Genomic DNA, 13,015 nt, shown 5'->3' with positions numbered 1-13,015 from the left:
TTTCAGTCAAGGTAAACAAACACTTAACCCCATGACTCAGCAATTCAATTCCTCGGTAAACACCTGTGAAAAATGAAAATACATATTTACAGTAAAATTTGTAAGCAAATGTTCATAACCAGTTTTATTCATATGAGCCTCAAACTGGAAAAAATTTCAGTGTCTATCCACTCCAGAATGAATAAACAAAATATGGTATACCCATACAATAGAATACAACTCAAAAAAAACCCAGCAAAAACATGAAAGAATCTCAGAAGCACTATACTAAGAGAAAGAAGCCAGACACAAAAGATTAAAACACTCCAACTATGTAAACTTCTAAAAAAGGCAAAATTACAGTGAAAGAAAGCAAATTAGTTGTAGTCAAGGGCCAGGAGGTGCGGGGAAGGAACTGACTGGGGCATGAGAAAACTTTTTTGGGGTGACAGAAATATTCTATATCACTACTGTGGAGGTGGCTATGTGGCTATACATATTTGTCCAAAATCAAAGCATTCTACACTTAAAATTGCTGAGTTTCATTATATGTAAATTATATCTCAATAAAGCTAAGCCAAAAAAGGGAAAAAAAGTAGGAAGTGCCATTTCACAACCATGAATTTGGAAAAACTTGAAAGAAGTCAACAGTACCAAGAGCTGCCAAGGATGTGGAGCAGTGAATAGTTCACTCATATATTTGTGGGAGCAAAAATTGGTAAACACGTTTTGGAGAGCTAATGATGTACACATCTTACAACCAGCAATTTTACTTTAAGTTATGCAGAGAAATCCTTGCTCCTGTGACAGGAAACACATGTAAGAATGATTCTAACAGCACTGTTGTTAGAGGCAAAAAATTGAAAGCAACCTAAACGTCCATTCGGAAGAGACTAAAGAAGTAAACTGTGGTTAAGCCAGGCATGAATCACTGACCATCACTACCATCACACCACAAACAAACTGGATAGAGAGAAGTTGTAGCAGGATACATAAAACAAGGTTCTGTTTGTTTCAAGTTGAGAAACACACTTGCTAATAGCTACATATGTTATGTGGAGAACTGCAAAAATATGTAAAGAACTGATGAAAACATGAATTCAAGACTGATGACCATCTCTCTCTAGGAAACAGAAGGCAGATGGAATGGGAGGAAGGTTATACTGGGCTGACACTGTTTTAGTTCTGTTTAATTTCTTAAGCTGAGTGGTAAGTTGATGAATGTGTATTATTTTTACAAAAATAATTTTTTTCCCAAATAAAAACGACTCCTGTTGAAGGTGATACTGTAACTCCTTGCAGGAAATGGCAGCAGTACCAACCTTTAGTACAATATTTATATTTTAAAAGCTGTTTTACTTAGGGCAAACATGAAAAATAATTATGTGAAAAAAATGTTTCAGTAATTAGAAAAATCTTAAGTTTTACCTAATTGCATTTTTAGAACTGCTGATTGATTCTAAACACAAATTTGAGAGCCATTATGATCTCATTATAAGTTTTTGCACATTACTGACACAAAGGCTTACTTATAAATAAACAAATAGTTGTAACTAAAGTGGTTTCAGGGCTTCTCAGATACCAATGACATCATGGAAGAAATGAAATTATTTGTACTTCTTAAGAGCTCCGAGTATTCAATTATCACTGTCAAGATACCCTTACAGAAGCTAGATTTCTAGAAATAAGCACAGGCTTTAAATTCTAAAAAATAAATTATCCAATCCTAATGGTTTATAGTTCAAAAAGTATCAAAAAAAGACTTACGGAGTAACAAACTGAGAAATCTATTTGGATTTCTAGGTTTTGTTTAATCTGATAAAAACAAACAAAATACAAACATGGAAAAAATATACTTGAATTCACTGAACTAAGTGCCACTTTGAGGTTGTTTTTTACGTTTAACTTAAATTCATAAACAAATTTAAACAATTTACTTGCTACACTGACATTAAGACACAAATATTTACTGACAATCTAAAAAGATGGTACAGAAACTTTCCAATATAAATATCATATTTCAGGAAATACCTACCCGCCAACAAACACTTTAAGAAACTTGTTTGTTAAATTTTTGTTTTTGAAGAATGTTTTATCAATATAATGTATGAAATTAGGAAAACAACCAAGAGCTCAGGCTTTCTACACCAAAGCGCAAACTCGAGAAAATCAAGAATGAAGTTTTAAGAACAGAGTTGAATCTGAAAGAACTTCACCCATTTTTACTACCAAGTTATATAAGAAACTATAGGAAATTTTTACCTAATGTCCATCTTTATTTGAGTTACATCAAGTAACATAGTAGCTTTTTAATTGGCTTCCTCATGTATTAGTAAGCTGACTATTTTTCAAACTTTAAACATCTTGTATTGGGGTACAGCCGACTAACAGTGCTGTGGCAGTTTCAGGTGAACAGCGAAGTGACTCAGCCATACATACACAGGGACTCATCCTCCTCCAAACCTCCCTCTTATCCAGGCTAGCACGTAACACTGAGTTCCATGTGCTATACAACAGGTCCTTCTTGGTAAGCTGACATTTTTAATGAAAACCTAAAAATGGTAATTTTTAGTAAGTCTAAAAAATTTTTAGAAACTTAATGAAATTTCAGAAAGAAAAAAGACAATGGAGAGTTAGCAGTGCTACTGTTTATATAAAAAACAAATAGCAACTCAAGATTCTGAACTGACTGTAATAAAGAGTGTGTCTCTGTTATTAACCATGGAGTACAGAAAATGAAAAAATAAAGGAAGTTTCCTAGTAAAGATTAAGTGCAACCTCTGCTTTGAAACACAAAAATGATGGAAAGGTAATTAACATTTTAGACTGTCTTTAGGTCCAAACACACATAACTTTTCTGTATCACTTATGATATATATAGATGTCTCTTTAAGCATGTGTTTGAATGTTCCAGGACATGGAATTTTTGGGGAAAAGAATAAAAGCAATTTAAAAGTTTAATAAATGTCAAACTGCTATCTTAGGTGGTAGCAGACAAACGATTTTCCTATATTTCTGTCATACTACCAGATTTTAAAAATTTTGCCAAATTAATGGATTAAGTTTTAATATGCATTTTCCTGATTACTAGTAAAACTGAAACATATCCTTTTGCATATTTATTGACTTAAAAGAAATCATCTCACCAAGTTGTGTGCAAAAAAATAAATTCCAATGATTTCTGCACATTCTGGTTATTGAACATTTTTATTTCCATTTCTGAGGCTGCTGTTCATATTGATAATTTTTTTTTTCTCTTGGGTAGCTTCCCTATTGATTTATAAGGGTTCCTTATTTTTGGTTATTTATCTGTAGTCTGTTAAATATGATATACGATTGGCCACTTTAATCTTTTAAGTTTGTTCATGGTGTATTTCACCATCAGCAGCAATTATTTTTTATGAAGAACATTAATCTTTTGATTGTAAAAAAACATGTCAGATATATAAATGCTATTTTACCAACCTTAAGAATACCCAGTTTCCAATGAAATATCATGGTCATAAATATGAGAATTTGGGAACATAGAAGATTTAGTGGCAAAATACTCTGAATTTATCACCTACCTCCCAACAAGTAACAGAATTCATGATTTGTGTGCAATTACAACTCTGCTGATTTCACAAAATCTCATGCTGAAGTCCACCTCACTCACCCACAGATTTATCTGCCATGCCCACATCTCTAGATGTCCAGCGACAAAATCCACAGGCCAAATAGTAGGCTTTCTTCATGGTGGTCTTGGCTGGGTCATCTGGAAGCTGTGTAGAGATGCTTGTTGCCCGAGTGGAGAGGGTGTGCATACAGCCAGGACAGTCAAAGCAGTTGGCACATCTAGAATACAACAAACAACCACTGATTCATTCAACAAATATTTACCAAGCATCTACTACGTCAAGACATTGTTCTGTATGTCAGGAATTTAAGAGAGAAATATAAGGGTGGCTCCCAAACAAAAAGAAATCAAAAAGTACTCTGTAGAGACTTTTATAAACTGTTTTAAAATTTCAAAAACATTACATGCTAATTATTTTTTAAAACGTGCCATCATCACCAAAGTTCCTGATAACTACAGCATGACCCAAGCCTATTTCACAGAGGGAATCACTGTTAGCAGTCTGGAGTTAACTTTTAGACTCTTCTTATGCTCGCACAGACCACAAAGATTCTGTGGACAAAGAAACGTCACAGCTTATGACTTTAGACAGGAGAGACCAATTGAACAATGGAAAACTGAGAGCCAACAATTCAATAAGCTGTGAAATTGGGTTTGGAAAATAACTGCTTGTTTGCTGTGCCAGAGAGCTGAAACAGAAACCAAATAATGCTACCAAGGTGAAATGGTTCAGAAGGGTGGCATTTTCAGGGCTTTCTGCTCTCTTCAGGCATTACTTTTCCTAGTGAACCAGTCAACATTCCCCTACAGTGGCCCCCATGCCTTTTTGTTTTTCTAGTAGAAAGTTTTCTACTTTTCTACCATCTGAGATGATCAAGACTGTACCTTCAGTCATAGACTTGCTCTAAAGTTCCATAACTCCAATTTTCTGTGATATTTTGCTACTGGACAATATTCTCAAGTAAGAATAATAATAGTACCTACCTTAAAGGGATACTTTGAGGATTAAATGATAAAACTAAGGTATGGATGGCATACAAAGCTGGTTTATATGGACCTGTTTCTCCAGGACAGGAAGGACAAATAGTGGTTTATACCCATGGAGGTATAAGGTGTGACTGGTTGCAAAGGACTTCCATACCATGCTAAAAACCAAAATGGCACCAGTAACAATGAGCATATCTACTACTCAGATCTTGATTTTTAATACCAATCTCTAGTAAAAGGCACAAGGGCTCCTTGGAGAAATGGCTCTGGGACAGAAAATATAGGTAAGCCTGGGGTAAGTAGGAAATTTCTCAAACAACTGAATAACGCTTCACTCCCCCTCAATGCCATAAAATGATGGGGGTACGCCAAAGGGAGACAGAAGTCTACTAAAAGAGGGTTATAATGGCCAAAGCTGGAACAACCTGAGTTAAAAAAAAACAGTAGTATTGGAGTATAACCTGAAGTATACAAAAATATTCACAAGTCCACACTGCTTTAAGTAAATGATTAAATAAATAAAAAAGAAAAAAGAGAAAAATCTTCCATGTAAAAGAATTCCAAATAATTCATGGAGATAGCTCTTATGGAAGGGAAGCATAGCTCGCTACTAGTTAAATGTGGGCTGTATTAGTACATTTCCTTCCCGAGTATGGTATGGAAAACGAAAAGGGGATTAAAAAAAAGGTAACTTTACATCAGAATAATCTGACAAACAATAGCTCAAGCCAAGTAATCAAGGTTAACATCTACAGTGAAAAGTCATATTGGTGGTATACACCCCTGATATGATGTGGTGAGAGATACACTTTACCTATGTGATCCTCGTCCCCATAACACATTCTCTCAGATGATGACAAAAGCATCAGACAACTTCCAATCAAGGGACATTCTACAAAATATCTTACCAGTACTCCTCAAAACCAAGGAAAGTCTAACAGAACTTCACAGCAAGAGGGGCCTAAAGAGATATGACTATTAAATACAATGTGGGTATCCTGAATAGGATCCTAGAACAAAAAAATGAGATTAGGAGAAAAATTGAGGAAATCTAAATTTAATAATAATGCTACCAATAATATTCATCAATTGAGACAAATAATACCATACTAATATATGACATTTACAACAGGGGAGACACGGTGAGGATTAAAGGGAATTCTCTGTATCATCTTCACAATACTCTTAAGTCCAAAACTGTTATAAAATACAATTTACTTTTTTTTAAATGCAAGAGTCACCTTTGGCAAAAAAAATGATGCTGAAAAAAGAAAAACAGCTAATTTCATGTGTTTTCTTACCAGCTATTAAAACATAGCTGTGGAAAATAGGAAAAATGGATCCCAGTCTTACCTGTTCTTTTTTAGTTTGGCTTCAGCCGATGGCATATTTTCTAAACAACTGGGACAATAATGGGAGTCCACCTAGAATGAAACAAGAAATCAAAAAATCATCTTGGCTTGTGTATATACCTGTAACAAATAGTGAAATTTAAAATAAATTATTCTGCAGCAGCAGGTAGAGACCATCGTTGTGGCAAAGAACTTGGACTGTTTCCAGCATAGGGTTTATTCTTATAAAAATCACCTGTTTTTTTCTTAACCTCTGAATTTCCTGAAATCCTTTTATTTTTCTTTTCTGAATTTTCCTATTCCCTTTCACCAGGGTTTTATGTATTAGACATGTTAAACTATGTTTATGTTAAAGAAGACTCTATGATAATCTAAATAGATTAACACATAATCCAATTTATGAAGCTGTGATCAAATATCCTTTTATCTAATCTAGCTTTATGGGACTGCAATAACTGGACTGCACTTTAATAGTTAAGAGAGATTTTAAAAGTTCTCTAGTTACTGATATATTTATTACATGTTCACTGAAGAAAAGCATAAACTAACAGTTACAAAGTCACCTATAGCCAACCAACTAGAGATTTTTAAATGGCAAATTAAACTACTACGTTAACAAGATAGTCTTATTGTATTTAGCTCGAAAACATAGTATAAAAATTAAATTCACTGATGAAGTTGCTGCTCAAATAGTCACCAGGAACACAAATACAGTACTGTTAACTTATATTTGCACTTACTTATCATAAAAGGCAAAATGTAATTCATTTCTTTTTGTTCCTTTCTGAATTATGCTCCTCCCTTCAAGTGCAGCTCCAATTTTAGGCTCCCCATTAGAACTTTCTGGACTGCTTCAGCCCTCATTGGCATCATCCTTCCCCAAACCCTAATGGCTTCTGTTTCACAGGTGCACACCAGTCCATAAAAGATACAGTCACAGACTGAATGTCCTAGCTGATGGTGTCCTTACAGATTATGAAAACTAGCTCCCTACTGATCACCAAATGAGAATCTAATCAGTAAATTCTGGAGGTGAAGCTGGACAGGGAGGCATCATAGAGACAAAGGACCTGCCAAAGGGATAAGCATACAAAGTGCTAATAGAGAAAAACAAATGCTGTATATAATACAGCATTGATTTTTCTTTTTCCCTTGTGTTATTTAACTGCTTTTTCTGACTATTCTGAATAGTATGAAAAATATTCTCAATAAAATTGTAATTAATAATGTGTAAAATGGCTTATAGTATAGGACATATTCTCATAAGCATTTTTAACAGTCCAGGGATCCTGACTGAAGTCCACTGAATCAGGCTGCTTGGTTTCAAATCCTGGTCCTTCCTTCCTTCCTCAAATTTCTGGCTGTGTGACATAATGCAAACATTATGTGTGTTTCTTTAACTGTGAAGTACAAGAGTCATCAGTCACTTCTGTCCTGTCCGACCCTTTGCGACCCCTGGGCTGTAACCCACCAGGCTCCTCTGTCCATGGGATTCTCCAGGTAAGAATACTTAAGTCGGTTGTCATGCCCTCCGCTAAGAGGATCTTCCCCATCCGGGTATCGAACTAGCGTCTCCTGCACTGCAGGCGGATTCTTTACAGACTGAGCCACCATGAAACCCCTTATAACGGTAAAGTGGTTTTTTAAAAAAGGTATTTATTCTGTTGGTTTGTAGAATGATTAAAGAAGATTACGTAAAGCACATGGCATACAGAAAGTACTGAATAAGCAGAAACTATGTATTATTAATACTAATGAGCTTTTCCTTCAGGAGCCTGCAAGTAACTCAAGAGCAGGATTTATGTCTTAACCCGTCTTTTAATCCCCAAAGCTTACTGAATGAACACGTGCCAAGTGCTGCAGACGTTTTGGGGCTTTGTTATTCGTTGATGATTTTTCCCTCCCCAGGGTGGGGTCTTCTACATTCTGAGCAATCCCACCTCCAAAGCCCACTTGTATCAGTAAAGGACAGGAATGTACCCCCAGGAGGAGCGCCATAAATATAATACTTTGAGCTTCTTAAACAAGAGATCCGATTCTAAACGCTTTTCTCTCAGCTCACTCCATCCCAACCCTCTTCTCTGCAGCAGGCCGTGGGCTGGGCCAGGAAACAGAACAAGGCAGTCAGAAGGCGGGGTTTCTGCCCAAGGAGGGACAGGCAGAACTTCCAGGATAGGAGGCGCTTGGATGAGAACGACCGCAGACTTTCCCACTACCTCAATCAATCCTGGGAAGACCGTATCTCGCCCCTCAAGGGGCCTTAACTAAGCACCCCCACATCTTTCCCCCCCACAACCTGCCCAATTACCAAACCCCCTAGCAGATGGCCAGGGTCCCCAAAGTCTAGTTTGTCCAATCAGAAGACGCGCTGGAACAGAAAGGCCGCTCAGCCCCACCCAAGGCCGCTCCTCCTTTCCAAGTGACAAATTATAAGCAAATTAAATCACAGACAAAACTGAGTGACGGAAGACAAAGCCAATCAGCATGCCAGGAAAATGACTACCCGCCTCCAACTGCCAGAACTTCCCCGCTGGTCGCGGTGACTAGGGGGAACGCCTCCCCCATCCCCCAACACACACACTCTTCACGGGACGACTGCATTACCTCGTGAGACACACATTCCAGCGACCGCAGATCGCTACAATAGCGGCAGAAGTAAAGCTGCGACAGCGGGGCCCGAACCTTCTTTTCTCCCTGGACTAGATAGAGAACCCGCTCCGATTGCAGTAAGGACGCCATCTTGTGGGGGAGGAGTCAACGACGCTCCCGTCGCATCACGTGACCCGAGGGCCGGCGTTTTCCTAGCTTCCTTCCTTACGTATTTCAACGTAGACTTTGACGTAAGCTTTCCGAGCAAGTGGGGCTTTGCGCAGGACGAAAGTCAAAATGCGCATGCTCAGCTGGGATACCAGCTTTCTACCCTAGGTTGGGGCCTGTCCTCCAAACTTCGGCTCCCCAAGCTCGTCCCCCTCCGGCATTTTTGTGAGTGTCAACCGCCCGGACGGAGCTCAGAACGTTGTTTTGCTAGATGTGGAATCGCAGATCAAATCCAGACAGACTCAGTACTGTTCTTTCCTTCATTTCTAACAGGAAGGTTGCTCTTTTATTTAAAACTCTCCCGCTCTCACTTTCCAAACAAATCTCCAGAAGTTAGATGGAGGGTTTCTGAGACAGAGTTTCTTGGAAACTAGAAACTTAAGAGTGCACACCAGCACTTCCCCTCCGACAATCTTACTACTGACCTATAGGAAACTTTCACAGATACTATCTCCTTTGTAGTTTCTTAGCTCAAGCTCTTGCATGCAGAAGCTGTATCTCATTTCCTGGTTTTCCATATTTAGCATTAGAACCAAGTCTATATTGTGGATGTTAATGAAGCAATGAAATCAATGAATAGTGTTGCTAGGTGTCATTTACATTTTTCCAGTGCATGCATTAAGGCTTAGACATGTAAAATGACCACTTACAGCTAGACTGGCAGAGACTGGAACCCATGTTACCTGCTTCAGTTTATTGCTTTTCTCTTTGTACTAGAATTGAAAGTGAAAGTCGCTCAGTAGGGTCCAGCTCTTTGCAACCCCATGGACTATACCCATGAAATTCTCCAGGCCAGAATACTGGAATGGGTAGCCTTTTCCTTCTCCAGGGGATCTTCCCAATCCAGGGATTGAACCCAGATCTCCTGCATTGCAGGTGGATTCTTTACCAGCTAAGCCACAAGGGAAGCCCAGTGTATTACTATCTGTCTGATATTAGAGTTGGTGACTGAGAAGAAATAGAACTGAAGAGTAATAATAGTTAACGTTTATTGAGCACTTACTGAATGCAGGACACTGTGTCAAAACTACGTAGTCTCATTTAATTTTCACCAGAACTCCAGAAGGCAGGTGCTATCATTATTTTTATCTCACAATGCAGGACAGTGAGATCCCAGTGCTCTTCTCTTCTCCCTGGAAAGCCTGGCCATAACTGGGGCAGACTGAGATTCCTCTGCTCTGTGACTAGTAGTCACCAGTAGCAGAATCCCTAATGCATAGGATAGTTACCAGCCTGGGCCCTGAGAAGCAGCAAGGCCCAGGCACTGGCATGGGAGGCAGGCACTGGGAACAGAAGGGGAAAGTGAGTCACAGGAGGATACCCGGCTTGATTTCTGAGGCTCACAGGGCCAGCCTGCGTCAGTGGTGCTGGCAGGTTTTTACCAAAACAGACAACAGCCACAGGTTGGAGTTTGCTGATGCGTGCTATTGCTTCCTGGTGTAGTAGACCGGGTAACTGACAATTATCATATACTAGAAAGATCCTAGTTCAATCCTTGTAACTTTCAAATAGAGAAAATGAAGTCCTGAGAGTCAAAGGAACATGCCCCAGGGTTTCTCACTCCTGGTAAAGTAGTATTCTGTGTTCTGATTCCACAAATGCAGTTCCTTGCACACTATGTCAGTTCATTCATATTTACAGTTGAGTAGGAAACCAGTTGCTGTCCTAAAAAGAGAAGAAAGAGAAAAAAGTGGAACATTAATGAATAGCCTACTCATTTTTGCCCTGGAAGTTTGCTGGGATTGCATCATTCCCATTTGGGACACATGAGTTTCACATCTCTAGAATGCTCTCTGCTTGGCTTCAACAGGAATTTCCCAAGCATACCTCAAGCCTAACCAAGGCTTGTCCCCTTCCCCCCACTTCCTCTGCTTGGTGGACTAACCATTTCAGTTCAGTTCAGTCACTCAGTCACGCCTGACTCTTTGTGACCCCATGGACTGCAGCATTCCAGGCTTCCCTGTCCATCACCAACTCCCAGATCTTGCTCTAACTCATGTCCATTGAGTTGGTGATGCCATCCTACCTTCTCATCCTCTGTCATCCCTTTCCCCTCCTGCCTTCAGTCTGTCCCAGCATCGGGGTCGTTTCCAAGGAGTCAGTTCTTTGCATCAGGTGGCCAAAGTATTGGAGTTTCAGTTTCAGCATCAGTCCTTCCAGTGAATATTCAGGACTGATTTCCTTTAGGATTGACTGGTTTGATCTCTTTGCAGTCCAAGGGACTCTCAAGAGTCATCTCCAGCACCACACAAAAGCATCAATTCTTCAGTGCTAAGCTTTCTTTATAGTCCAACTCTCACAGCCATACGTGACTGCTGGGAAAACCATAACTTTGACTATTTGGACCTTTGTCAGTAAAGTAATCTTCCTGCTTTTTAATATGATGTCTAGGTTTGTCATAGCTTTTCTTCCAAGGAGCCAGTGTCTTTTAATTCCGTGGCTGCAGTCACCATCTGCAGTGATTTTGGAGCCCAAGAAAATAAAGTCTGTCACTATTTCCATTGTTTCCCCATCTATTTACCATGAAGTGATGGAACCAGATGCCACGATCTTAGTTTTTTGAATGCTGAGTTTTAAGCCAGCTTTTTCACTCTCCTCTTTCACACTCATCAAGAGGCTTTTTAGGTCCTCTTCACTTTCTGCCATAAGGGTGGTATCATCTGCATATCTGAGGCTATTGATATTTCTCCCTGCAATCTCGATTCCAGCTTGTGCTTCATCCAGCCCAGCATTTCGCATGATGTACTCTGCATAGAAGTTAAATAAGCAGGGTGACAATATACAGCCTTAATGTACCTCTTTCCCCATTTGGAACCAGTCCATTGTTCTATGTCTGGTTCTAACTGTTGCTTCTTGACCTGCATACAGATTTCTCAGGAGGCAGGTAAGGTGGTCTGGTATTCCTGTCTCTCAGAAGTAGGTGTTTTTCTGGAATTCTCTCACTTTTTCTTTGATCCAACGGATGTTGGCAATTTGATCTCTGGTTCTTCTGCCTTTTCTAAATCTAGCTTGAACATCTGGAATTTCTCAGTTCACATACTGTTGAAGCCTAGCTTACAGAATGTTGAGCATTACTTTGCTAGTGTGTGAGATGAGTGCAATTGTGCAGTAGTTTGAACATTCTTTAGCATTGCCTCTCTTTGGGATTGGTATGAAAATTCACCTTTTCCAGTCCTGCAGCCACTGCTGAGTTTTCCAAATTTCCGAATGCTACTCTGTGGCAGCAGGGAACACTTCCTCTGTGCTCTGGTGAGGATACAGGGAGCTGAGATGGCATCCTCTTTTGGCTAAAGTTTGCAGAGGTGACTTCAGGTTAAACACTGCAGCCATTGCCCAGTTGCTGCTGGTGCTGAAGGCAGACCGCAGGCCCCTCAGGTGCTGGCTCATAAGAGATACTTCATGGCCATGCACTCTCTGTGCCACTGATCCCTTACTCCCGCTTGTTTGTCCACTCACCCCTGAGAACTCGAAACTGACACAAGAAGTTCATAGCTCTCAGTGAGAGTGAGATAAGGGCACAGTCATGGAACTACAGAGCCAAAAGTGACCTTCCGTTCAGTTCAGTTCAGTTGCTCAGTTATGTCCGACTCTTTGCAACCCCGTGAATTGCAGCATGCCAGGCCTCCCTGTCCATCACCAACTCCTAGAGTTCACTCAAACTCACGTCCATCGAGTCAGTGATGCCATCCAGCCATCTCATCCTCTGTCATCCCCTTCTCCTCCTGCCCCCAATCCCTCCCAGCATCAGAGTCTTTTCTAATGAATCAGCTCTTCACATGAGGTGACCAAAGTACTGGAGTTTCAGCTTTAGCATCGTTCCTTCCAAAGAACACCCAGGACTGATCTCCTTTAGAATGGACTGGTTGGATCTCCTTGCAGTCCAAGGGACTCTCAAGAGTCTTCTCCAACACCACAGTTCAAAAGCATCAATTCTTCGGCGCTCAGGTTTCTTCACAGTCCAACTCTCACATCCATACATGACTACTGGAAAAACCATAGCCTTGACTAGACGGACCTTTGTTGGCAAAGTAACGTCTCTGCTTTTGAATATGCTATCTAGGTTGGTCATAACTTTTCTTCCAAGGAGTAAGCGTCTTTTAATTTCATGGCTGCAATCACCATCTGCCTTGATTTTGGAGCCCCAAAAAATAAAGTCTGACACTATTTCCACTGTTTCCCCATCTATTTCCCATGAATTGATGGGACCAGATGCTGTGATCTTAGTTTTCTGAACGTGGTCCACTGGAGAAGGGAATGGCAAACC

The 13,015-nt window shown here is 39.7% G+C and overlaps 1 protein-coding gene across 2 annotated transcripts in view; it reads right to left on the bottom strand.

The window, feature by feature from the left end:
• Window positions 1-8,737, bottom strand: part of DCTN4 (dynactin subunit 4) — a 33,024-nt gene extending 24,287 nt beyond the window's left edge. Inside the window, exons 1-3 of one of the 2 annotated variants that reach the window (XM_027545935.1) lie at window positions 8,539-8,737; window positions 5,936-6,006; window positions 3,635-3,813 (exon numbers count right to left, since the gene is read on the bottom strand). In XM_027545935.1, coding sequence (XP_027401736.1) covers window positions 3,635-3,813; window positions 5,936-6,006; window positions 8,539-8,673 — 385 coding nt within the window. In that variant the 5' untranslated portion in view covers window positions 8,674-8,737. The remainder of the gene's footprint in view (window positions 1-3,634; window positions 3,814-5,935; window positions 6,007-8,538) is intronic. The other variant, XM_027545934.1, reaches the window with a different exon arrangement.
• Window positions 8,738-13,015: the final 4,278 nt, after the last annotated feature.

Source organism: Bos indicus x Bos taurus, chromosome 7 (assembly GCF_003369695.1).
Source record: "Bos indicus x Bos taurus breed Angus x Brahman F1 hybrid chromosome 7, Bos_hybrid_MaternalHap_v2.0, whole genome shotgun sequence".
Taxonomy (NCBI): domain Eukaryota; kingdom Metazoa; phylum Chordata; class Mammalia; order Artiodactyla; family Bovidae; genus Bos; species Bos indicus x Bos taurus.
This window is presented reverse-complemented; position numbering and strand designations above follow the sequence as displayed.